The sequence below is a fragment of the Dermacentor andersoni genome, chromosome 7, assembly GCF_023375885.2.
Source record: "Dermacentor andersoni chromosome 7, qqDerAnde1_hic_scaffold, whole genome shotgun sequence".
Taxonomy (NCBI): Eukaryota; Metazoa; Arthropoda; class Arachnida; order Ixodida; family Ixodidae; genus Dermacentor; species Dermacentor andersoni.
Genome location: NC_092820.1, coordinates 141,869,785 through 141,897,758, shown reverse-complemented (window position 1 = coordinate 141,897,758; position 27,974 = coordinate 141,869,785). Strand labels below are relative to the sequence as shown.

The following is a 27,974-nucleotide window of genomic DNA, read 5'->3' as shown; positions in this document are numbered from 1 at the left end:
AGTAGGCGGCTCAGTGCTACGTTTCCGGTTGGACCTTATTTTCGCGTTCATTACGGCGTCTCGCCTCGCGGTCTTGCGTTGGTTGTGTGCGTGCATGTGTATGTTTTCTTCTTCCTCATCGGCCAACGTGCACCGCGTGAACCTGCTCTCCGCGTTTGTTCTGTTCGGTTCGTCGTCGCATCCAAGCAGCCCGACCAACACGAACGAATTCTGGCTGTTTCGTTACGAGATCGGCGATAGCCCCGGCGTCCGCGTCGGTGGCGTTGCCTGTGGCTGGCGTGGTTGTTGTGCTTCGGACCCTGACGCGCTAACGGTGGTGCCTCGTCGAGGCCCAAGTTTATCGACATGCCGAGCGTCAAAGAGTGCAACAATGACAGCGAGGGCGAAGAGATGGACCAGGAGACGCCGGAAAGCGACAAGACGAGCAACGATGACTCGGACTCGTCGTCGGGATCCGAAGAGGATGACAGCTCCGGTGAGTTCCCGCGCGCCACCGTCAGCTGGCCGTTTTGAAAAGGGCGGCAATGTCGTGGAGAACCAACGAACACAAAGCGCCTTTTATTGCGGCGAGATCATGCCCTCTGCTTGGCATTTAGTTCAGCGGAGAGCTCGTCCTTCATCCTGAAGTAGCGAGATTTATTCCGTGTGGTTGAGCGATGAAAGCGTCTGTGATTAGTTCACGAGAAGCAGCGGTGGCTTTAGCGTTTGGCTGCTCGTTGCAGGTGTAAGAGAGCTGATTTCTTACAAGATCACGGCGACAGGCGAATTCTGATTGCACGCATACGAAGAACTTTCATAAAGCTTGCTGCACCCCTCCGCGATCCGTCGTTTCATTCCCGTGGAAGGAGCCGAGTTGGCCCCGACGTCGGGCGTAATAAATAGCACATTTTGGCTGAAGACGTTATTAACTTCTTGATTAGCCAGCGTAAGCATCTTACATCACGGGACACTTTCGAGCGCGATCGGGATTGAATTTCTCGATCGGCATTGGCTCCGTTCCGCAGCTTGCACAAAGGAGCCAACCGCCATCGAGAAATTCGATCACGATCGGGCTCGATCACGTGCGAAACCGGATATTTTACCTTGCTTAAGACGTACTGGAGGGGCTGGTTGTTTAGTCGTAATGGAATAAGGCAACGCACTTCGAAACGACGACGAAACACTGTGTGAACGAACACGAGCGTTGTAATGTAATTCCATTACAACCTTGTTACACGGGAATATTCGAACGTGCTCGAGTCGATCCAGGTCGATAGGTGCTGCTGTACACGGCCACGCTGGGCGCCTTCATTAAGCATGGAGAATTCAATGCAGGTCGAATCCGAACTAATATGGACACTGCCCGCACAACAGGGGTGCATCACACCTCGGTGCATAACGCTGTTCGAATCGTCAGAAGTAGCACAAAGAGTTCATATGAAGCAAGGTGCGTCATGACTCTACTTGTCCAGTGAATAAACACGTGTGATTTCTTCTTTAAGGTCAGATTTACTGGGATTAGTGTAAAGCGGTGCTGCATTGTTACTTGGAAGAGAACAAGAAGCAAACCGAACCTGCACGAGTAAGCGCTTACTGGTAAAGCTGCAATTGGGAGTTGGTTATATCTTGTTTCGGACAAACGTGCTGTTTTGTACAAAAGCAATACAGGAACGAATTCATTTGGGGACAGGCACCACATGGAGCACTCTGACACGCAGTGCGTTTCCCATCCTGAATATTGTTCCTGCAATGGTCAGTGCAAAACAGCCCGTTTACCTGACACTTTCTGGTATAAGTTGTATCGAGCCATGACGCAGACCTTAATCATAAAGCAATAACCATGCTGTCAAGACAGACACAAGAAAGGTGACAAGATGAACGCTGCAAGAGCATTGTTCATCTTGTCACCTCTCTCGTGCTCTTTTTAACACTGTGCTCATTGCTCTAACTATGAATGAATTAGACCAAGGGCAAGTTCTGCTAAACCTTCATCGATCACCAGGATGTCATGTGTAGTGCTGTCAGTACCAAGTGTGGGAGATAAGTTCACTTTTACATAGCTGTGCAGTGCTACGTCACATAAACCTAATTCCGACTCGCCACAATGCAAGCCTTAATCGATTACCAGGACATCATATGCAGTGCTCTCCCTACCGAATCAGGAGTGCTTGCAGTGTAGTCGCAATGCCTCGGTGTAATCGTACACTCACAACATGTTGAAAAATGACACGCAGAAATGGACGAAGAAGATTGCGAGAGGAGGCGATCGGAGTGCATCGACGACATGGCTGACCTCGAGCGACAGTTCATGCACCTCAAGGAACAGTAAGTGAACTTGCAGTGTTCCCAGTTTGTTTTGAGTTGGTTTTCATTGGAAGGAAGTTGGGCCCGAAAAACATCAACAGCTCGTGACACATGAGGCTATGAATGAGCAGCAGTGGTTGAGTCAAGGAACTTGTCTTAACGAGCTCCAACTGTGTGGAGTAGGTAGCTGAATTTAAAACAACTGCTAATGAAAACATATTATGTTGTGTTAAAACAACTGCTAATGAAAACATATTATTTTGTGTTGAAACGGCTCCTGCCAGAGCACTCCTTGTTTGACCACTGTTGATTGCTTCATGTTGCCATCTTCCTCTGAATCTCTGTCGTTTGGATGTGGCTACAGAAGAGAGCTTCACTGTGAACAAGGCATTTACAGGGGAAGTTCTCTATGCTTGCATATAAGGCCATCTGATCTATTTGTGAGCTAAAAAGTATTATAGTTACTAACAACATAAACATAAACGCCTTCTTTCCACGTGCTTGTTCGGTAGGTGATCCCCTGTAACCATACCTATGGCCTGCCATGACGTTAACACATCCCTCAATTCAAACATTTATTGTGAAGCAGTATCAGCTGGAAATTATTGGTGAAATGTGGGACTCTTTACCACTAGAAGTAAAATTCTTATTCGTGTTTTTGTCCTGTGACTGTGGTAGATTGTAGGATACTGCTCTACACCTTTTTCACAATTTTTTTCCTTCTTGATTAAGAAGCACCAAGTGAACTCGGAAGAAAAATACACTCCCGCATAATAATTTCCAACGAATGTGTGCCAACCAATACTCCTGCTCACAATTGCACTTCCCTTTGGCTTCAGGTCAAAGCAGTTGTTGTTAAATTGTAGGCTGTACGTTTAATAAAATTGAATACAGCCTTCATGATGTGAAGCTTGGACAGAGCACCTGCAAAAACAGGAAACTGGTAACATGGTTAGCCTTTCTCCAAACACCTTGCTGCCTGCAGCCAGCAATGACGTCAGTGCTGGATCAGTTCACTCTCCAAAGTCATTAGCTCCTTGCCATCACCCGAAAGTGTCACGTAGGGCTGACAGCCTGTCGCTTCCGATATGAAGTCGTTTGCTCTGTACTCGTGATGTTTTGACGTGCTATTTGTATGTCTGGTATGTCAAGAAATAAGTTCTTCTTTGCGCTTTCATTTATGAACTACTGTTCTTATTTGGGCAGTGGGCGGTACCTAGCTTACTTGGTTTGTTGAATATGAAATCTCAGGCTTTTATGCTGAGGAAAACAAGTAAGATTACTAGCTTACTTGTTTTGTTTACTAGTTTTGTTTGAGAGGGCTGCCTGCATAAATATACAAAAAGAAAACAAAAATGTAAAGGTAAACAAGCTGCACCAAAACTAGGCAGTTTGGATCATGAGTCCTTATTTGTGCTGAAAACTTATATTCGTGTTTATGTATATCCATCACAGCGTGCTTGTTTACAAGACAAGGCAAATCATATTTTTTTCCCCTCTGATGTGGAAATGCTTGAGCCTTTATAGCGAAACTGTTCAGGGGAGTTTCAGAAGGGTTACATTGGTTTTATAGACAGTGCACGCATCTATGAATGCAACGAAAAGGCTGTGTGTTACTCAGTTGGTGGTGTAAATCCAGAAAAAAGAGTGCAAGCATGAATGTATATTGCCTTTATTTTGTTTTGTTTTTTATACCATATTTTAGATAGAATGGGACAAAAAAATGTTTTTTTTACACCTAGTTGAAGAAACAGGAACAAGACATTGTGCGCAGTTCTGCCACCCACACCTGTGTACACCTCGTGGCATTTCATAAACTGCAATATGTACTGTCTAGTTTGTTGGTTATTGCATCATGTGTTGTCGTACGGTGCAGGCAGTTAACAAGAAGTTTTCTAGGATGGTTACAAGTAACGTCTGTACTTCTCCGCATTCACAAGTGAGTGTAATCAATTTCCACGCAGGCTTTACCTCGAGCGAGCGAACCAAATCGAAGCAAAACTTGAAGAGGTAAAACTGGGCCGCGCGCCTGAATACCTGCAGCCGCTTGAAGACCTCCAGGACAACATGAGGATACGGATAGAGGTCGCAGGTGTGTCCTTTGTGCCTTGTTTCTCTGATGATTATGCTTGCTTTTCGGTTACAGCAGAAACCTCACTGTAGCACCACTTGGAAGTCAGTCTTTTGCCAATCTTTTGCATGCTGCCTTCATTACTTCAGGTGTTGTGTTAAATCTGGTTATGAGATAGTGTAGTACTAGTATTTGGTTGGTGTGGTGATGACAGACAGACAAACTAGCATGGACTACTGCTACTATACACATGCTAGTTGGTTTGTCATGGTCATATGGTAACAGCTTTTTACACGTGGATGTCCGCCTAATGCATAGTGCCAGTCACTTTGTCACGACATACGCAAAAAGGTGTTGTAGTTATGATGCCTTTATTACCAGTTATGTGTACCTTCAGAGCATTGTCGTACTATACAAAGACAACCGGCTGGTTGTCCATGTTTCTAATTTTAAAGAAATCAGCAGGTTTCAGTTATTTCTCTTGCCCTGTGTACATTTACTACTACAGCAGCTTTGGCAAAACATAGCACTAGCAGCGGCAAAATATGTTCCAAAGTATGTAATGTTATTTCTTTTTTCTCCCATGTTCTCGCTTGCTGTTTCATAAACATTCACTAATATTGTTTGTTGTTGTGGCTATGACTTTTACTTATTCGCTTTGAAATGCATTTTGGTGTGTGTTCACCCAAGCACAGGCTAAGGGAGGTCCCGACTATTTTTAGTGTTTAGCAAAATTTTTATATGAGGTCGGAAAACGTCTCTGTAGCAAGGAATCAACCTTCGTTTTGCGAAAGTTAGCACGGATTTCTTGAAAAATATTCTTATTTCGCTAAAGGTAGAAAAGAGTGTTTTAATGACTGGCAGATTTTACAAATTCGGAAACCTGTCACTCTAAAATTAATGAAATTTACCCTGCCTATATTTTTTTTTTTTTCTGCACCATTAGTGCTATTGGCCTACGGGAAGCTAAATTTATGTCACCCAGAGTAGGTCTTTGAAAAATTGCCATATTTTGGTATTTTGAGCAACTGCCTCTGATTGGCGCCGAAATCAGGGGTTTTATTGGGCCATTTTAGCTAAGGTGATGAAGCTGAAAAATATTTTTGAGGAATCTTCACAAGGTTTCTTGCAAACTAAAAAAATAAGTGCAACTACACCACGTATCTAATTCCTTATAAAATCCCAAGAATGCCAACATTGCAGCAATGGTGAAAATTTGGACATTTTGGAGACGTTTAAAGAAACGTTCGTCGCCGATATTTAGGAAAATTTCATAGAATACCCACCCAGGACTGGTAAATCTAGTATTGCAAAAGTATATTGCATTATTTTATTTTAAGTGAAAAATTAAATTATGGGGTTTTACATGCCAAAACCACTTTCTGATTATGAGGCACGCCGTAGTGGAGGACTCTGGAAATTTCGGCCACATGGGGTTCTTTAAAGTGCACCTAAATCTAGTACACGGGTGTTTTCGCATTTGGCCCCCATCGAAATGCAGCCGCTGTGGCCGGGATTCGATCCCGCGACCTTGTGCTCAGCAGCCTAACATCATAGCCACTGAGCAACCACGGCGGGTGAAGTGAGAAAATTGAGCCTATTTTAGAACCATGTATGGTCATCTCAAGGGTATGTCTCATTTTTTTGTTGTAGTTAACAAGGGGGACTCAGATTGACTTTTTTTTTTCCCTACTTCTTAGCCATGAACTGAGTTGTGCTTTAGTTTTCGGGGCTCCTGCATCCGTATTCCTACTACGGTACATTGAGGTAGCAAGCACACGAGAGCGTGTATGGCAAATTCGTTAAGACTTGTCAGCAGAATCTATTTCTGGCATTGATCTATAATTGCATCTGCTGTCTGAAATACTCCCGTGTACGTGAATGATACACAAGCCTGGGGAAGCATGGTAACGCCAGTGCAGCCGACGAGCCAGCTGGGTATGTTCAGGTGAGGACAGTCTCAAAACGGGTCCCAAATATTTTTTTCATTTTCACTTAAATTTTTATATTAGGTTTTCATAAAAATCGACGATGATTACTTTTTTTGAACAGCTCAAAGATGTTCCAATCTTCGGCATTTTTGCAATTTTGTCATTTTTGGGATTTTATAACAAAACGAATATGTGGTTTAGTTGCAAACTTCTTTTCTTAATTTGCAAGAAAGCTTCTGGAGATTTGTCGTAAATATTTTTCAAGTTCATCGCCTTAGCTAAAATAGCCCAAAAGAAACCCTGATCTTGGGGCCAGTCAGAGGCAGTTGCACAAAAAAAACAAAGTTTGATAATTTGTCGAAGACCTACTATGGGTGACATAAACTGAACTTCCCTTAGGCCAATAGTATAGTGGTGTATATTTACAGGGAAAATTTAGGCAAGGTAAATTGGGTTAATTTTAGAGTGATATGCCTTCACATTTGTAAAATGTGCATGTCATTAAAACGCTCGTTTTCATCTTTTTATGAAATAAGACTATTTTGCAAGAAATTCGTGCTGTTTTGCAAAACAATAGTTTATTCCTTTCCACGGTAACATTTTAGCACCTCGTACAAAAATTTATCTGAAAACTAAAGACAGTCAGGACCCCCCTAGTCTGTCCTTATCTGAACACAGCCTTTGTCACTTTTGTTCACAAAATTATAACAATGTATCCTCCTTTGAGTAACGCCTTTCTGCCACTGCAGGTACTTCAAATAAATAAATGATACATGCTAGTATGTTTTGGATTTGTATTTGCGTAAGTGAATTTTTTCTCTTTAATCCCTCATCATATGTTACAGCTGGGGTAGCGTACCAAGCCTGTCACGAAGCTAACCTCTCCAGTTATGATTGAACTCTTTTGCACGTGTGCATTTCGCAAAGCACTCCTTTATGTCTATGCACTTTCCATCCAATAATTCTTGGAATGTGCAAATTTTGTTACTGTGGATAGGTTACATGGTGCGAATAACATGACAGTGAGTGTCCAAAAGGCGCTACTGGTCCAAGATGACGCACCATCACTCTTTTTGAGTAGCTCGTCTCATAGGAGCAAAAATTCAAAATATTATTTGTTTATTCATTCATTTATTTATTTTTGTTCACCACTGTGTGCGGAAAACTGCTTCTTGCAAGGCTGTCTTTCCTCATACCATGGGAACCTACAGCATTGAATGTATTACTCCGGCAGGTATTCTGCGAGACATGAGGTTAAAAAACATCAAACGGAAGTACGATGCTGAAGAAATTGCTGCATTCCAAAACTTTGAGGTGAGGCTTCATTTCCTTGTTTTTTTCTTTCTCCTTTCATTGTGGGTGCCATCGCTTCTTACACAAAATATGCCTGCCGATTTAATGACGAGCAGCTGCTCACTGTCACGCGCATTGACTTGTTTTTGGAGAAAAAAAAATAGGTACGAGTAGCCTTGTCGATGTCAAGGCAGTTGGTGGACATGATTTCTTCATCAAGGTGTCACTAAGCGCATTAGTTTCCAAAGAGCTCCTCACGAGGCCCTTTGCAAATTTTGTTTGTGCACTGGAGGTTGTTACTTGTGCAGAACGTTGATTTGAGCTAGACGGTTGGTTGTAGTCATGCTACAACATGACTTTCTTCAATAATGGGTTCAGGAGCACCCAAGATAAAAAAAAAAATTAAATGCTTTAGAGCTATCTTCAACACATGGAAACACAGAAATCACTTTGCTTGGCCTACAGGGCAACGAATTTGATGAGATTTCATTGCATTTAAATGGAAAATGGAAAAATCCACCGACTGTAGGAAAGCTGATGGTCAGCTTAGGCCACCGATTTGTTTGCAAAAATTGTTATATGCTGCAAAATTTAGAAAAGATGTGGCACCAAGTTTACAACTTTGTAATTTAACAGTAAAAAAAACAATGTCACAATTCTGTAAGTTACACCTATCAAGGCGTCTAAAGCTAGCAAAGCCGATGCGTTATACAGCATTCTGCAATATGCCACTGATTTGTGACAAGCCTTTTGCAAAACACCTATGACAACTGCAACAATCTCGTGTCACCTGCAAATTCTTATACAAAGCTTGTCCACTTCATGTGCCCCAACAGATTATGTTTACAAAACTGGGATATCCATTGACAGTACGAGAGCTCATGCTGCTTGTTCGTCTTTCTATGTGTTGTGTAGTTCATGTTATTCTTGCAATATGTACAACATAAACCAACTAGACAGTTTTACCTTCTGCCGAACATAGTATTTTGTTAACTTTGTGCATCAAACTTTTTGAAGTTGCTTATCTTCAGCTATTTTCATAAAAGCACTTCAAGGCCCTAAATGAAAATTCTGCTTCCTGCAGGCAGTGGAATTTGGCTTTTCTCTCAAATGTCAATTGAATCAGACCAACGATTGCCTAAATACAGGGGTGGGACTACTGTGCTAATTGCACCATTTGACCCCCCTCCCCCCCCCCCCCCCCCCCCGTATCTCCTGGGTGCCTTGCACACTTCCTCCCAGCTTTCCTCCCTTGCATACGCGAGATTCAGCCACCATCGTCAGTTCAGCCTCGCACGCTTTCAATCGCACATACAGCATATGGTGTGCCGCGATGATGTTATCGCCCTTGGACTTTATACGGGACATCACGGCGACGGTGGTGCCGCCGGCATAAATGTGCCTGGAGTGTCATATAATTGCTATCTCAGTAATAAACCAGCGTAGTTCATAACTCTCGCTTCTCAGTACAGCCTGTTGGTGAAGCGCATTTCCAGGCACTTCACCTACTTTGTCAAGACATTTAAGAAAGATCTATTTATAAAAAAATGTATTGGGCTACATTTCAAAATTCTTGACTCTCTATGGCAGAATGCATGTTCTTGTGATTGCTATCACTATTTAAAAATCTAGAAGCTCTATTACAAAAATTTCCATGCACTAGACTGTTTAATATCGGAATAATCTGCTTCAAAATTGAGCTTAAGACGTTACTTAAGACAGTTGCAGTAATGCACTCATGTTGGTTCATCGTGCTGTCGAAGTGCGCTGCCATATGCCATTATTCCATGAAAATTGAATTCATGAAAATTATTCCATGAGTGATTGGGCTGCTCCATACTTCTTCAAAATAAAACTTTATCTGCTCGAAATTGCTCCAAAATGAAATTTAGTCTGCTCCAAAAATTGCCCCAAAATATTTTTGGCCAGTCCTGCCCCTGTAAATGGAAGCATGTTTGTTAGTACCCACATCTGCATTATTTTTGGATTGTTCTTACAGGATGTGTGCAATATGGATCTTTTGTCATAATACTTTCTTTGTGTGTCAGTACGTTGGTGTACGTGCCAACTCTGTGGAATTTTTAGTAAAGATTACGCATTCGGGCACGTTCCACAATATAATAAATTTTGCATCAGGTATTAAAAAAAAGATGTGCTCGTGAAAAGTTTTAAAAGTGTGGTAAGATGGCACAGGATTGCAATATGCTTGAATCTCTTTATAACGAGATAGGATATACCGAAATAATCTATATATAGCAAAGTGAATGGTGATTCTTCTTGTAATACCATAGAGATCCGTGCATTTAAAAACCTTGTTTAAAGTAAAATTCTTCTGCCAATGGGCATAATGAACTAAATTTGTCTCTGAAGCCAAAAAAAAAAAAAGATAATGACGTTTGCTTGTCGAGCATGTCACTTTCTGCCCAGTTTGGCGTGACAGTTTAAATTTCCTTTCAAAAAATGAAGCGCCAATGGTAACTGCACACAGAGAAGGAACAAAAGACAGGACAAGGCGCACCCCCGACGGTTTAAAATTTCCTTGTCGTATGCACCATCTGGTCACACTGGTATTTCTCACCGCTGTGCGTACGGCGGCTGTGCACGAACAGCCGTTAGCCATCGCAAACAGGCAAGCCGCACCAAACCTCGCACCACACCACAGTCGGGGAGAGAGGTGCGACGGTGCTGCTTGCGCACGGCTGCACGCGGTGGTGTGAAAGACCAGTGCCTCCACTTCCACTGCAGCATGCTGCTGCGCGGGCTGGTGAAGCTAGGCATGGCCTCAAAGATTGCACTGGTGTAAGCTTGAGGGAAACAAGGCGGCCAAGCCTAGCTGGCGCGCTCACACAGTGGGGCAGCGTGCAATCAGTGGATCAGCTGCTCAGTTAGCACGCCGTGTTGTGTGCCACACGCTGCTCAGAAAGGCAACGAATTTCGTTCACGTCGGAGCATGCTACCTGTTCTCTACAACCACAGCGCCGCTTCGCCACTTTTGCGACAATACGAACAAACCAAGCAGAAGCAAAAGACCATTACATTGGAAGAAGAGCAAGCTATCTTAATAAAGGTTGTCACATCAGGTGCCAGAAAGTAACGGGCTGCACATACTGGAGATTCTTTCGCTGTTTGAGTGAAGTTTCATCGCATGCGTGGCCGTGTATTGGTTCGGTGGCCAGTGGAACTGTCTTCTTCTTTGCACATTAAGGTGGTGCACACCATTGGGCATATGCTGTAGTAAAGGACAATAACAAATGTAATGAGGTGATTTAGGCTCTTCCTTCACCTTCGTTATATTAAGGTTCAAGTGTGTAATGCTTACAGTTGTGATGGTATTTGCACTGCCTTCTTGTGGCAGCAGAAGACTCCATATGTCAGACAGGTACTTGCTTCGAGCACGTTTATTCAGGCACATTCCTGAAGCATACCAAATCGGCAACAGCAGTTGCTGAAAAAATCATTGTTATCGAAAAAATGTGTGCTACTTCTAGAGGTAGATCATCATTAATAAAGTGCCTACTATATATCCTAGGAAAAGTGCGCTCAAGGCAAACTAGAAAAGGACGCACTCTTGCCTGCCCCTTGTCTTGTCTACAGGATTTTTAAAGAATTTTGATAAAGTTCACAGGCTGGGCAGGTGTGCGTTGGTTTATGTGTTGCAAAAGCCTTTCGTACATTTCTCTTGGCTTTCACTTAATTTGCCATGTCAGAGTTGCCATGTCATATTCTAGACCTTTGTCGCTTTCATTTATTTCATTAAACAATCCATTAAACTTTCAAATACCGTCGAATGTTATTTTTTAATACGTATTTGTATATCTGATTGATAACTAGGTATTCGGAAATTTTCGAATATTCGGTTTGATTTGAATATTCATAACAAATTGAATACATTGGTGACTGTGCGGGAGCGAGCACTGTTCTCAGAATTAATTTGTACTTAAATCGGAGGATACATGTCCGATTTTGTGCCGATTGCGTGCTGCTGGTCAAATTTCGCCTGTATAGCACGCTGAGCCACTGGACATGAAGTCGTGCGGAAAAGCCAGTCTATCAGTTGCAAGGGGCATGGGCTTGCAAACAGCGAGGGTGCACTTAGAGCACAGCGATAGTGGATTGGGGTTGGCTGCACAAAAGAATCCAACTGCAGTTAAGAATGTTCTTTTTGGAACTACAGGTCGAAAGGACTAAACCTCAGCAGCAATGCCTGTCCAAGCGACTTCACTATGCAAATATGCCAGGTCCCCTCCGCAAGCCCCATGTCACGCCTCCGTGCAGCATATCTCATGCCTGTTACATTTCAGTATAGAGCGACGGCCGACCCGCTGCCGCAATACACGTCCTTGTGATATCTGGGACGCGTTGCGCAGATCCTGCAGGCGGCGAGTGTTACCACGATTTATAATTATAAAATTTAATCATAATCATGCATCATAAAATCATAAATTTATAATCATAAAATTTTTTTTCATACAATCAAAGGTGCCCTCTCCCTTCTTCCTGTAGTATAATGTAGTACACCTCACATTTTACTGGAGGTAGTACTATATTCTTGCAAATGCAGTATCTCGACAACATTGAGTCAGTCGCCTTTCTCATGTGCAAGGAAAATGACGGAATGGTCTTGCTGTACAAGCGGGGCTGCAGAAGTGCTGCTTGCAGGTGATGCAAAACATAGGAAAAAATAAAAGACCACGTTCTTGCAGTTCTTTCCTAAGCAACAGTCATGGCAAACAGTACAGCACCACTTTATTTTAGTTGGATGCGAGTGCAGCTTTTACCTTTTCTCATTTGTTCCTTTTGCAGCACAACCCCCCCTATCCTGAACATATTGCCTGATAGCAAATGTGATGAGTGATGGCTGGCACAGCGTCAAATATGTCCGAGCTTACAGGCGTTTGATGTTGTACAATAAAGCACAGGTTAGCAAGAACAGACAGCCAGTGAGCATTACTCAATTTTCCAAATTAAATTGAGGCAAATACGTAATTTTTCATAACTGCTTACTAGTCTAATTTTTCTTTACCGTTGACAATGTAATTGCATTGTTCCAAGATGTTAAAATAGCCAAACTTGGTAATAAGTGCACGTTCATTTCATTATTCCATATTTGATTCAATATTCCAAACTAAGTATTCATACTTGATTTGTATTCAAAAATTTCAATATTTGCATACCCCTAGCTTTAAAGGGACACTAAATAGGCAAATACTAAGTCGATGCTTACTGCTTAAATACCATTTTAGGAACCTCGCAACGCTTGTTTCGTGCCTGTAAAAGACTTAGTTTACGAGAAAATCTTATCTGAAGGGTCCGAACACCTTTTTTTGAAATTTAAATTGCCCACCACACCCAATCGGGGGAATGGTGACGTTGCATACGCCATCACCACCCTTTGCTGCCGTCAGTGAGTAAAACGGCGCCCAACAGGCATCGGTACCAAGCCAAGACAGAGCGGTGGATTCGCCACTGCAGCTACTTTTTGGTTAAGTGGCATAGACCGCACAGGCATCCCGCTACATCACATGGAAGTTGAGTTCTCTGCTACTTGCAGTTAGTGCGAGTTTGGCGAGCCAGCAAAACCAGTGTGGGTGGCGCAGAGTATCGGAAGGGACACGACACATGGCTGCTAAAAGTTAAGCTACTTCTGTTTGCTATGCCTTTTACATTAGACTTTATCCTGTCTTGCAGCACCCGCGTCATCGTGTTCCTCTATGCCTGCCCTTTTCTGCTACACTGCAGCGGCTTCACTTTGTTCTCTACTTATTAGGAGTCTTGCTAGTGAGTTCGCTTTCTTGTGAAATGGAACTAAAATTTTCCCTAATATTGCAGAGTGAACGAAATTTACTGCGAGACTCGATCCGGTGCGAACTTGAGGATAAGATCAGACGACTCGAGGAAGACCGTAACAGCATCGACATCACGTCAGGTACGTGTGGCATTTTGAAGCCTGCATTCACTCACTCGCTAGCGCAAACTATTCGGGACCGAAGATTGTTGTTCGAATTATCTGAAGTTGCTTTAGGTAGTCTACAACTATTGCACGACTATCTTGGGTGATGAAAGTTCATACCTAATGTACAGAAAGATACACATAAAAAGGCAGATCTTGTATGCTTTTCATGGAATTTCAAGTAGAATTGCACACACACACACATAAAGCAGTTGGAAGAACAAATTGCAAAACATCGCTTTTGTTATTCAGCAGTTGTAACATGTCCTGGTTGACTGCTTTTGTCAACATGTGAGAATTTGAAAAAAACAAAAGATGTTTTTTTTTTTTTTCTATCTTATTCATGCTGCGCCTTATAAGGCCGTTAATTTTTTAACTGAAAAAAAGAAATGCTGTTTTTGAGCATAAATATTATATATTCCTACTGTTTTGCTTTCTTAAGTGAAAACTATCACTTAACTAAAGCACTAGCTAACACGAAATTTCTTTAAGGATGCATTCAAAACATAGCATGCCAGCCAAATTTTTCTTCTCGCTGAGTTGATTAGATCTACGAAACAGCAAAGTTTGAATTGTGTATTGGCTTTTATTCGTGAACAGAGTCTCGTTTCTTTGTCTCTTGAGCCTGATTTTGTAGCGCTAAGACTGGAGGACGGTTTTCACCTTGCAGATCTATGGAGCGAGCAGATCACCCACAAGAAGAGCCGGCGCAAGACAGACTCGATGACAACTGACAGGCGGAAGAAACCCGTCACCGTCTCCGATATCCTTCGCACTTTGTATAGTTTAGCCTATTGGAGAGCACAATCTTGCGTTTTTGCTTCTGTGACTAACGTTCAAGTGTGTTTGAATTGTTCAGCTCAGAATTAATTTGTTGCTAAATTCAGGTGTAGTAGAATCAAGCAGTAATGCAGCCTGTGTGTTTGCGAATGGGAAGCAAGGCACCAAGCGTAGTCAGCCAGCTTAAAGCTGAACGTAATGTTGCATAAGTAAGCGTGCCAGGTACACACGACTTTCAGCTAGACTAGTGGCTTGTTCCAAGCTCAAGTTTCACACCTAGAGGTGGTATTTCTCAGTGTACACTAAAAAGAAACACCAAGACAGTTTAGACTGACAAAATTTTCTTACAAAAACATATTTTGGTTAATGTGTGGTAATAGGCCATTTATTAGCAGATCTAAAACACTGACCTAGAAACAAGCTATTGCTTGGCTACCTCTGCTGTCCCAAGTTTCCTTGTGCCTTTGGGCTGTGCCTAAAGGTAAATGATAATTAGAAAAATGCGTATGCATGCCACAAACAGAAATTAGCACTCGGGGCTAATATTAAAAGAAGATCCATGCGATTGCAACCCTCCCCGTCTTTTTTGGCGTCGTGTCTGCAGATTTTTACTTAATTTAGGGTTCTTAATTTGACTAGTGTGATAGTGTGGTTTCACGTCATCAGCTGTGAAATGCCACAGAAAGCATGCCAGTTTACTAGCGCTGAATTGTGTACGTGTGACAGTGACAGCGCCATTGACGACAGTCTCTGTCCCTTGCCCAAATCTGAGTTGATCCACGAGTTTTCATATTGCCCATTATGTAAGCAAAGCAAAGGGAAAATCATTGGCTTAGATTCGATACGACTTGTGCAACAGCATGATGTGCCACACCAGTGCTTGATGCTAGCAGGCAATCAGATGGAGGGATGAAGCTAGAAAAATTAAACTTCATCATCATCATCATCAGCCTATTTTATGTCCACTGCAGGACGAAGGCCTCTCCCTGCGATCTCCAATTACCCCTGTCCTGCGCCAACCGATTCCAACTAGCACCTGCGAATTTCCTAATTTCATCGCACCACCTAGACTTCTGCAGTCCTCTACTGCGCTTCCCTTCTCTTGGTGCCCATTCTGTAGCCCTAATGGTCCAAAGGTTACCTAACCTGTGCATCACATGACCTGCCCAGTGCCACTTTTTTTCTCTTAATGTCAATTAGAATATCGGCTATACCCGTTGGAACTTACGAGTTCGGGACACTTGGTAAATGGGAGGAGTACCTAGAGAGCTGGGCAAGACGTCCTGTGTACTGAAGTGGGCATGGTTTGCTGCATGATCATGACGCACAGTCGTATTTTGTGTCCTTTCCTTGACCGTCTTCATGCACGGCCCTACATCGTGTACATGTTGCGAGAAAACGAGATCCTGGAAGACTGGACGGCCATAAGGAAAGTGAGTGCACGTCCCACCTATTGCATCTGTACTGCCCCCCCCTTCTTTTGTTTGTTTGTTTGTTTGTTTTTTGCCGTCTCTTTATTGTACGGCACAGCTGGCGTGCGATTTAAAGGCCAACTGTAGCTAAATTTATTATCGTGCAAAAAAAAAGAAAAGTTTTACCGATAGTGTAGCTACAGAGAAAGCTCAGTGCAGTGTTGTGCAAAATGCAAATGGGGGCATCAGATACGCCTCAGAAAAAATCCGTTTTCCATGTGGGAACAAGAAAAGGCAACTGCCATTTCATTATGAAACATTGCTGCAACATTATGGAAGGCTGACATCAACACGAAATGCACAGGGCATCTGCTGGATGTCTGTCTGTGTCTTCCTTAGACCTGTGACCATGTTCCCCGATGTCGCTATTTAACTAGCCCACTTTTTAGTAACAGTAGCCGCCATTACAGTGCACTGGAAGTACACAGTATCCAGAGCCAACCTGATTTGAACCTTCGCGCCTACTTGTTGCTTCACATACATAGCGTACGCTATGTGCCGCTCCAGTTTTATTGTGTTTTCTTCGCACACCTTCAAAGCCATTGGGGCAGCTTCCAGTGTGCCCTCTCAGACCCTGGGATTGACATCATGCCGACATTATTTTATAGCTGCGCAGCATAGATGTTCGTACAAAAATTGCTATAGAGGGAACTGCAATCAATATCTTTGTGTTTATGGCTTCTGATGTTCTTGTGGCATTATTATGCTCCCTCTTTGTAAATTTGCAGATTGTCACACTTATAAGGCAACGTTTTGTTGAAAATGGTCAGTTTGCAAAGCCGCAAGATCGTTTGAAGCCAGAAGCACGAAGTTTAGGCACATCCATGTGTACTACCGTTCATTCTCATGCTAACTTGGTTGCCATGCTTCCAACTGCTATAGACACCAGCGCCGGGGTTCCCATTAGTAATTTTGTAGAGGAAACTCCAAAACGGAGCAACACACTGCTTTGGGTGCTTGTTTTCTTCTTCAGGGCAATCTGAACACTTAATTAAAATTATGCTTGGTTCCTAGCCTCATGGCTTTGCCGCACTCTAGTAACATGCACCACTGGTTTTGTGAGATCTCATTGCAGGTGGCCTTGGAAGTTGCCGAGACAGTAAAATTAGTCGATCTCGGCAAAAGTTGTGCATCGCAGTGAAATGCTTGTCTATGAAAAGGGAATCGAGGAAGCACAATACTGAGCATCTTGAAACCAAGAATTTCTTTCTTAGAGTATGATGATGATTTGGGATTTTTATGGCGCAGAAGCCGTGCAGGCTATAATGTAAATTGTGTTTTGTCACCAACTTTTGATGCCACTGTCAGTATTTTCTCACTTGTTCGTTGATTTCTCTCCCTCTCTCATAGGCATTGAAGGCTGCAAGGCAGAAGAATGACTGTAAGTGTCTCTCATGACATGTGTATTCTTTGACATCTCTTTGAATACCACTTGTTCTTATGCATATACAATGCGGTTCATTGTTAAAGCAGCAGTTATATGACAATTTTTACATAATGTTTAAGTTTCATAAATGGAGGTCCGAATGCTTCAAACCCTTGAGAAAAAGTAGTCGCGACCAACGCAGCGCCTTGTGCAATTTACGATAACCCCTTTTTCCACTGTGTACACAAGTACATAAAAAACACAGATGAAAATAATTATATTTAAAATATGTTGCAAACATGTTGAAAAACATTTAATTTGGAGCTGTGCTGCGAGTTGGAATAAAAATGTGTGAGGTGTATTAGAAAAATTAGTCTAAGATAGGTGTCTTGGTGTTTTCTCTAGTATCTCGTGCATATAACGGGTTCACTTCTTTCCTCGTCTTTAACAGTGCTTTGCACCCAGCATGTATTTCAAGTGTCTTGAAGGGTGCTTATTTCCACGTATGCTAGGCATTAAATAGTTGACATTCTCATACAATGATGTCCCCGTTGAGAGCTGTCGCATGGAGTCCGCATTCTGTAAACGACAAAACTCACTGCAGGATTACCGTATTTGCACGAACATAACGAGTTCCTTTCCAAAATTTCCCGCGTCAGAAAGCACCTAGCGTTCTATTTGGGTAACACAATTATAACGCCTCCTTTTTTTCTTCTTTCTAGCGCTGCGAATTCACCTTGCGCAAGAGCGCGTGAGCTGGGCGTTGCCACTGTGTATTTTGTGCAGTTTTTCTTGCCCTGATTTGGAACGTTGTTAGTGCTGCATCAGTGTCGTTATGGCATATTAATTGCAACCTTGAACGAGACAATCGCTGCAAAGCAAGCGGCTTTCGAAGTTGCACAGTAGATCAGCACACACAGTGCGTGAAATTCTTCGGCCTCTTCGACTGTGTCGCGGGCATTTATGAAGTGCTGCTTGTCCAGTAACCTCGGTGGCGTGGAGGACAACGCCATTCTTCCCGAAAGTGACAAAGACTTCAGCAGCGAAAGTGACTAAGTTGCGCACGCACTTGTCCCTTCACTTTATTTTGTGACGGCAGTTCACAGTGGTGATGACTAAAGCTCTGCGGGCATGCGCTTTTATGTGTCGTTTCCTACTTCGTTGCAGCATCACTTCGCATTATAATCTTAATAATGCAAATTTTTTTGTTCTTTTGAGAGACCGGAAGTCCCCCTTTGCATTCATGATGGCGTTATTTACGTGCAAATACGGTGTTGTTAATCCATTCTGCTGCAGTATGCTTTTCTTTAGGCTTGTGCGAATAGTCATTATTTTAGAATATTCAATCCAGCATTCTGTTATCCAATATTCACTACTGCTCAAATATTAGTATTCGTAGTTTTCAAAGCATTCAACACGAACGAATATACATATTTTTTCGTGTATATGCCGTACCCTCAGTCACAACACCCCGGAAAGAAAAGAAAGTTCTGCACGTATAACCCGTGAAAGTAACTGCGTACAACTCCCAAATCTTTGTAAAAACAACCTCTATGCGTGGATGCACAAATCACCCGCGTTGTATCTTCAGCCACCGGCTGTTCCCCACCTCTTTGGCAACTTTGATGGTGGAGAACACTGTCTTAAAGGTGGCTTACTGTACAGCGGGCCACGCAGCCGTGAAACCACATCTCGAGGCGATATTTGCGTTGCCGTGAAGCGACACTGAAAGTTTAAATTCGCATGTAGACCACACCCCGATTTTACTGCTAAATTTTAAAAATTTAGTGCATGTTATACACTCAAAAATTGGTCAGTTTCAAAACAGAACCAACAGTTTCAGTGTTGGTGAGAAAGTCACTTCATAAACTCATAGCCAAGACAGGGCAAAGACGAGTTCATGTACAGTCGTCTGCTGATGCACCTGCTCGATTATACAGACGTATTATTCGCAACAACCGTGTGGTTTCCCAAGAGCCGTACGGCAAATAGATTTGCGTCGACACAGAACTAAGCCGAAACTTTGGTGGCCGACACCTAGCAAAACAGTGCTGGTTAGGCCTGACAGCCAAGGCTGGCGCGGCAGTGGACGGCAAGACATTTTGGGAAGTTTGCTGCTGATCGGGTGATCGGGTCCTAGATCATGCGCACAGGCTAGACTGAGGACCACAAAAGCAGCAAGTGTGCCTATCAAGTTTGTCTGTGTGCTTACAGAAGTTGAATTTGTGCCACACGGTATGAACTGCCGGTATCGTGCAGTAAAGCTCACACTTCACAGCATCGCGACAACGCACGATGGGCGAACGCGTAACGCACCCACACCCCAACCACCACAATATTTTAAACGGACACTAAATCGAGGCAATAAATCAGTTTAGACTAAAGAAGCATTTTTTGAGAACCCTGCAGGCAGTCATTTAAAAAAAATAGTTTGATTATTAGATGAGAAAATGAAGGTCCAAGTATCAGTATTTGAATTTCGCGCCAAAACCCCAGTGCCGCATTTGCTGAATAAATGTTCCCGAAATTTGCCATGTTTAATATTTGGTTCCTCTAGAACACAATGTAGTCAATCTGTACCGCTATATATAATTAGTAGGCCCTAAAAGATGCCATCAAAATCCAAGACGTCACAGCCCCTGGGCACGGGAACTTAAGTAGGCGTCGCCACCCCTATTTCATTCTTGCGCTTTATCTGCCTTACCAAACGTCTTGTCATTGTAAGAGTGGTGTTTTTGGTGTTGTAGAACGGTAATTTACTGATGCAGAAGAACCCATTTTTCACTTTAGTGTCCCTTTAAGTAGACTGAAGCACAAGAGTTAGCAAGAGCCTGTAAACAAGTTTTCTGTGCAGCTGTAGCTGTAAGAAATGCTGAACTAGCATTTTCACATGAAAGTATCGAAATAACTGCAACATGAAAATAAAGTGACTCCAGAAATGAACCTGTAATGAACCGGCCTTTCTTAGATTTGGCAACATCTGGCACTTTTGTCAAGGTTTTATGCAACTTCCACAACTATTCAAACAATTCGCTTTGAAAATATTCGACACTAATAACTATTCGCTTTGGCTTCGCTTAGAACCAAAAAATTTATATTTGCACAAATCTACTTTTCAGAATTCTGAAGATGCAAGAAATATCGTGGAAGTAAGTTTTCAGTGGGCAAAACCAATTGGCATGGAATAAGCAAGTGATAGCATGCTCTACACAAACATCAAAGGACTAAGAGTCAAAAGTTACAATGACTGCAATTTTTATCTTCTTCCTCATAGACTAATCTCCATCGAATCCTCTTCCAAGGGTCCTGCATGTACTTAAAAGCAGCATACCCAACATCATCCTCGCCACACAATGGGGGCTTTAAGGTGACACTATCCAGAGTTCCAACCATCTCAAGACCGTTCCCATAAATCCTTTGCAGCACAATGGGTCTCTTGTCTCACAGCCTTGTAAGACACAGTCCCCCAAAGAAAACACTTCCACGCACATTGAGGCATCTGGTCCGCTTGCGGAACATCTCTGCATGGGTGCAGTCCAGCGGCGATAGGCTGTCTTCAAAAGCCACGGCACTGCACAACGCACCTACACCTTCTGATGGCACCAAACCTAACCTAAGTCAGCACCTGCTAGTTGCCACCTTTGGCCATTCCAGCTAGAGACCGTGGCACATAAAACAAGCCAGCGTTAACAACCTGGCCAAATGCACCTTTTGACTTAATTTTACCTGAACTCCCACTTTTACAAATTTCGCTCAATATCTCTGTTCTTCACACAGTTATTTCTGCACTTGAATCGAGGCAGGCCTCGATGGAATGCTTTCCAACTTCCAAATCTACCCACTTTAACGCTTCCAATGCCACTTGCTCATCTGCTCTTTCACTTAACTCTCCCTGTGGCTCAAAGCTGTCCAATACAGCTATCTCCACCCTTGCTACCAGTTTGCTGCTCTCTTTCTGTTGTTGCTCCTCATCGAACCCCCAACCCAAGGGTCTGGACAGTTGTTGGCATAGTGTCCGAACTTCATGTATTGGAACCATCGGATAGCTCCCGTCTGAGATTTTCTTGTCTGCATTCCCTGCTTGGCCACTTGTCTCACCTACTCTTCTGTCTCCTTCATGTAGTGGCTTATCCAAATGCTTACGAGTTCAGCCCACACATCTGCTTTCGTCATATAGCTAGCTCAGCAATTTCACTAGCGACAAGCCAGTCCATGCTTCATTCTGCATTCTTGCTTCTCCTTACTTCTGGTAATATTCGTTTAAGCCTGTCAGTGATAGCCAGATCTTTTATAACCTTCAAGGTAGTGACATCCCTATGCATCAGGTCGTATGAGAATGAGGTCTCTAACCTGGTTGCCACCTGATGCCATGAATCGCCCTGTTCTTTCTTTACACACAGGAATAAATGTCGATACTCATTATGAGTTGTTTTAACTACCTTTAGAATGCTTCCTTTCAGTTCAGGGTATGGCATCGCATTATCGTCCGACTCGCTTGCGCCATATGCTCTCATCTTCTCATTCAGAAATGGGAGCAAGATCACTCCACGAATATCCTGGGGCATTCGCAGTGTTTCAATTAGAGTATCTGCACCTTTAAACCATGCGGGCACTGCGGGATCCGCCTCTGGCAGTGAAGCAAGGACTGCCTTTAGTTCTTTCGCATACTCCCCCAGCTTGATCCCCGACAACTTTCTTTGCCCGTGCTATGCATCTACCAGAGGCTGAAGCTGCATTTGAGCGAGTTTATTTTTTTTTCATCTCTAGCGTGAGTCTGAGCTTCTCAAGCTAAAACGCTTCTTTTGTGAGCAACTGCTCACGCTGTCTAATTCGTACATTTTCGCCTTCCTGACTGGTCATGTCACTCGGTCACAGTGAGACGTCCTGTGAACTTCCCTTTAACTAGAAGAAATTGCTCGGGCACTAGCTTGACATGGTGGACCAAGAGACAACAGATAGGTGCCCCACCTTGACCACTCTTGTCTCCGCTGCTTGTACTACCTCCATGAGGCACTGTTGGCCTCCTGGGGTGCTTCTGGCAGGTCGCTGTAACAGCACCTGCTCAGTTGTTCATTGCAAAAACAAATCCACGAACTTCTGGTTCCTTTCCCAGGCTGCTCACTGATCTCAAGGCCCACGTCACTACCGTCTCTCTACGCTGCCCTCGACGTCTCCTGTACCCAACTCCGCAGCGCCGTGTCACTGTGCAACCCTCGACGTCTCCAGCGCTCGTGTGGATGACCTCATTAGAGTTTCCAACTCAAACTTCGCAGCGTTACGCTACTATGCCACCTTTGACGTCTCCGGCGTTTTTGTGGTGTGCATATCTTCGAGATTCCTGCAGCTCTGCTCACCAACAGTGAGCCTGCTGCTGACTGTCCAACTCCTTGCTCGTAGATTCCTGTGCCGTCCTTCCGACATTGATGTTGTTTCCTTTCTAAGGGTTTCCCCGCCTGCTTGCTCTCCGCCCAAGCAGCCGAAATGTCACTTGTCTTCAGTAGCAAAACGTAGCAACCCTGTCGACTGCGCCACTTAATATTCGCCTCGATGCCAGCGAGAGAAACTTGAAGGTACTGTGGATGTCGCGAAGTTGCACTACAGTAGGCAAGGCTGGGATTGCAAGGGATTAACTGTTTATTAAAATGGAATACTCAAGCAATAGAATAGAAACTTTTTACACAGACATCACAGGACTACACGTCAAACGTTTCGATGACGTTTTGATCATCTCTTTATTAGCCAAATCTCCACCGAATCTGCTTCCAACGGCCCTGCATGTACTTAAAAGCATCCCCAACATCACCCTCGCCCCATCGTTCATCCAGTCACACTGCGGGTGCACGCGGTGTGCACACAACAGGGTTCCTGGGTGACACTGTCCGGAACTCCAACATCCTGAGACCATTGCCACAAGTCCTTTGCAGTGCAGCGTATCTCTTTTCTCACAACCACGCATGTTGAGGCATCTGGTCTGGAATGTCTCGGCATGGGTGCGATCCAGTGGCAGTGGGTTGACTTCAGAGCCACGGCAACCGCTTCCACGAACTGAACTGCAGAAGCCCCAACTCAAAGCGCTTCAGCGCGCTCCGTAAACCGCTGCTCCCCCACCGACCACAACTGACGGGTATAACTCTCTTCCGCTGTCGTGTTGTCGAGCCACACGTCTATTTTGACCACACCGCGTGGCCCTTGCGTGTAGCCACCCGCACAAACAACGCTGAACTCCACTGCAACTGAACAGTATCATCATCATCATCATCAGCCTGGTTACACCCACTGCAGGGCAAAGGCCTCTCCCATACTTCTCCAACTACCCAGGTCATGTACTAATTGTGGCCATGCTGTCCCTGCAAACTTCTTAATCTCATCCGCCCACCTAACTTTCTGCCGCCCCCTGCTACACTTCCCTTCCCTTGGAGTCCAGTCCGTAACCCTTAATGACCATCGGTTATCTTCCCTCCTCAATGTCCTGCCCATGCCCATTTCTTTTTCTTGATTTCAACTAAGATGTCATTAACTCACGTTTGTTCCCTCACCCAATCTGCTCTTATCCCTTAACGTTACACCTATCATTCTTCATTCGTTGCGTCGTCCTCAATTTAGGTAGAACCCTTTTCGTAAGCCTCCAGGTTTCTGCCCCGTATGTGAGTACTGGTAAGACAGCTGTATAACACAACAGTACACAACAGTATAAGTACTTCTTTCTACAAATCCAAACCAGACAGCTTCACAGGGACATGTAGACTTGATGTGGTCAACAGTGGTCAAGCAAGGGTTGTCTCCAGAGCCACCATCTCAGCAATGGGGCTTGTCTTCATCAGGGTAGCAACAGCTTTCTTTGACAGTGTTTAGGTATATAGCTCATGCTCCCCCACCTCCACGGGGGAAGAAAACAAGGGGTAGGGTGAGGGAAGGCGAAATGTTAAAAATCAAATGATATAGAAAAAAGTCAAATGACAGTCCTCGTGAGGCGCTTCTTCTGTCTCCTTCTTTGTTTCTTTAATGTTCTTTTTTTCTGTGTGTGTGTGTGTGGGCTGTTACCACATTTTGTAAGATAAGGTACTCATCCCTTCGTTGCACCTCTTTGCGAAATTTTAGAACCGAAATTGAGGGAGATTAGTTTCTGTTTAGGCAAGGAGGAGGTGGATGCTTTGTGACATCATGATATGGTGGATCGCCTTGTTATTGCAATTATTGCACTCCCAAATGCAAGTGTTGCTAGAAGAAACATGCACAACTCGTGTGTGTGTGTGTGTGTGTGTGTGTGTGTGTGTGTGTGTGTGTGTGTGTGTGTGTGTGTGTGTGTGTGTGTGTGTGTGTGTGTGTGAGCAACGCTCTCATACCTATACACAACGTCGGCAAACTTATCTCTCTCTCATGATGTGATAATGATGTCGACCATGTCAGGTCCGGCATTGCTAGACCAACTTTTGTATCACATTAAAATATAAGTGTTTCCCAACCTTCATGCTTGCTAAGTGTTCTCCCTTTACGTGCGGGAAGCGTGTGGTAGAGTTTCTAAAACTTTGAAAATATGTGTACGTGCTCTTTTGATATTTCAGTACTGGTTAAGAGTCATTTTTGATACTATGACCTTGGTGATCATTCTTCGCTGTTACAGTTCTACCAAGCATGTCACACCAAACACTTAATTTCTTGCAAAGTTGATGATACATTCAAGTTATGTTGTTTTCAATATTAATTGGATGTTTCCTTTTATAGTGGACAGTGCTGTACATAGAAATAAAGTGATTTTATAAACTCTTTTTCTCAGGTGATCAGTACTTTGTGTTTGCAGTGATTTTCACTTATTTTGCGTTATGTTTACGTCTTGCGCTATGTTAAGTTGTGTAATTTGAGATGCTGGTTGAGTGGTGGTGCAGGGTGCTTTGGCACCTGTTGTTTGCACAGTAGAATTTTTTTTTTCTCTTGAAAAGTTCTGACTTGATATGTGGCACCGTACTTTTCGCCTGAGCATACACAATTGGCTGAAGTTCCTGGCAGCAAAAAAAATTTAAAATAAACTCCAGATGTTGTGAATAACTCAGCTTTTTTGCGCCTCATGTTAGACTTTGCCAGAATAAGATTGCTCTCTCACGCAACACAAAGGTGAAACCTCGTGGAACCTATTTTCAGCATGCTGTCAGGTCCCACTGGCTCATCGTTTTCGTACGTACAAAAGACTGCAGTGTCAACTTCAAAATGCGAACCGTGGGGTTTATCCCTTTGTCGACAGCCACATGGTCAGCATTGTAGCACAGTCGTTGCACAACACCTGTGCATGAGGACTAGATGGTGTCGCACTGAAAATGTGTTTATCTATATTTCAGAATGATATGGTAAGTGTTTTGTGGCTTGTGATCTTGTTCCCCGTATCTCTCGACATACGCAGGGCCTGATGACTGAAGTGCATCTGTCTTGTTCTTATACCTCTTGTCCCACCACCTGTGTCATTTCCAAGTTGATGTTCCTGATTATCACATTTAGTGAAATTTACATCTGATGAATTACCCGTGATAAAAAGTGTACAAACCCGAGGTTTCACAAAAAAAAGAAAGTTAATTTCTTTGTTTCTTACGTGCAGATAAGAGAATACGAGTGCATTGGCGTGTTTGTGTAGTAAAGTTTGGGCCGCACTTGTCAATTTTAGGCTGTGTGGTTATGTTTGGAGCCCCCCCCCCCCCCCCTCTCCAGAGTTAGATATGACAAAGGCCGTACAAATAAAATTAAGTTCTGGGGTTTTACATGCCAAACCCACGATCCAATTATGGGGCACATGAGAAGGCCATACCATGGCGGGTACATTTGTAAATGCGTGTGCATTAGTAAAGGTGTTTTCATACATGCGCCAATTCTTCTGCTACACTAAAACTAAATCCAGAGCAGCTTTTTTTAAGTTCTGTATATCTCTCACAGCATAAGAAGCCAACAAACAACAACACCAAGGACAACACAGGGGAAATTACTTATTCTTACTAATTTAACGAAAGAAATGATAAATTAAGGGAAATGAAAGTGGATGTAAAAAGAACTCTTTGCACCCGCCGTGGTTGCTCAGTGGCTATGGTGTTAGGCTGCTGAGCACAAGGTCGCGGGATCGAATCCCGGCCACGGCGGCCGCATTTAGATGGGGGCGAAATGCGAAAATTTCGATGGGGGCGAAATGCGAAAACACCCGTGTACTTACATTTAGGTGCACGTTAAAGAACCCCAGGTGATAGAAATTTCCGGAGTCCTCCACTACGGCGTGCCTCATAATCAGAAAGTGATTTTGGCACGTAAAGCCCCATAATTTAATATTTTTTTAAGAACTCTCCGCAGGTGAGAAACGATCCTCCGTCTTTGCATTATGCGTGCGAAGGCATGGGATCGTGGTATATATATATAGTATTTTAAATGCTATCATAACAAAATTTTATACCACCCTCCCATCTTTATACAAAAATCTCAGGTGCACCAATGAGTGGATGTCAGCTCATTCTACCAATTGGTCTTGGTTGAAGATACGCAGCTTTATCTCCATGTTTCCACTAGGGCACTGGAAGCTGCATAGAAGAGAAGCCAAGTGCGCAAAGCCCCACCCAAAAGTTCAGTGTCTCAGTCTCAGCAGGGAAAGGGCTCGTTGCAGCGAAAGGGCTCCTTGCGGCACCCCATGACAGTCAGGGCAGGCTGCACTGCACAGCATGCTGCTACTCTATCAGAGGCCACGCTCTGCAGATGCAGCCATGCGCAACTGTCATGCGTAGACTGGCAGTGCAAAGATGAAATTGTTTTCCTATCTTTCCAATGTCCGAGACAAGTATATGTTTCATTAATCTAACTCAATGTGTAGCAATTATGTATTACTGAGAATGTTCTCGCGATCGTGAAATTGGCCAATAACTGTTGGTGGTTCCAGCTCCTTGCGATGACACTGCATGACGACATTGCAGAGGCTAGAGCAAGCAATATTTCGCTGTTTTCAATGCGAGATTGTAAATTCCCTGCTGCGTGCAGTGCAATAATATTTGGCTCATATGTTCGCAGGAGCCTCTTGTACAGATCGGCAACATTGTCTTACTCTGTTCAAAAAGTGTTTCAGGGCCACTTTAATGTTGCATGGAAATACATGAAGCATACCTATGTATTTCTTTTATATATTGCATTACTTTTTTGGTCATGAATATGGACTACTTAGAGAAGTCTCTCTAAGCCTTCATAGCATCGGATACTGTGTATGAAGTCGAATATAATTGCAATGGATGCTACTACAAGTAACGATCAACTGATATCAAGAATACCACTGCTGCTATCTCTATGTTGTATTTTAGTACAGCTTTCTTCATGGTGCTGTTTAGACGTGCAATGATTTTAGATCCTCATTTGCTTCTTGCAGTACTTGTGTGATCAGCGACTGCCTTCGAACGTGCATTAGAAGCCAGGCCACAGGACTTCTGAGTTGTACATAGAAGCTGGGAATGGGACAAACGCCGTCATCGGAACCATCAGTGCTCAAGGATGCAGTGCGGCGTAGAATGTTCATTTCTAGCCAGCCTTGTGCTCCCAGCCTGCCTTTCTTTTTTTTTTTTTCCTTATGAACTTTGTAGCTTTTACAATAGTTCTTTTAGTACAGTTATTATTTAGAAGTGTCTTACACAGCACTGTTTGCCAGTGTCTCATCCCAAGTGTCGAAGCAATCTTCAAGCCATTTCATGGAATGTTGCTGCACAGCTGATGCAAGGCCATTTCTCCCTCTTTCTTATTTTTTTCGAGAATTTGGTGTGCCGAGCAAGCTCATTGTGCTGCCTCCACATCATGTTGACCTGTAAATAAACATTGTTTTCAACGA

The 27,974-nt window shown here is 43.4% G+C and overlaps 1 protein-coding gene across 2 annotated transcripts; it reads left to right on the top strand.

Moving 5' to 3' along the window:
• Positions 1-19: 19 nt before the first annotated feature.
• Brms1 (breast cancer metastasis-suppressor 1-like protein) lies at positions 20-27,974 on the top strand. 2 transcript variants are annotated; one of them, XM_055072280.2, is made up of 10 exons: positions 20-475; positions 2,214-2,304; positions 4,248-4,375; positions 7,520-7,599; positions 13,408-13,504; positions 14,199-14,291; positions 15,677-15,741; positions 17,131-17,161; positions 20,266-20,295; positions 27,522-27,974. In XM_055072280.2, coding segments are annotated over exons 1-9 (717 nt in total). In that variant the 5' UTR covers positions 20-345; the 3' UTR covers positions 20,268-20,295; positions 27,522-27,974. The 2 variants fall into 2 exon arrangements, with proteins under 2 accessions (XP_054928255.1, XP_050036882.1); XM_050180925.3 differs by lacking the exon at positions 20,266-20,295 and having other exon boundaries at positions 24-475.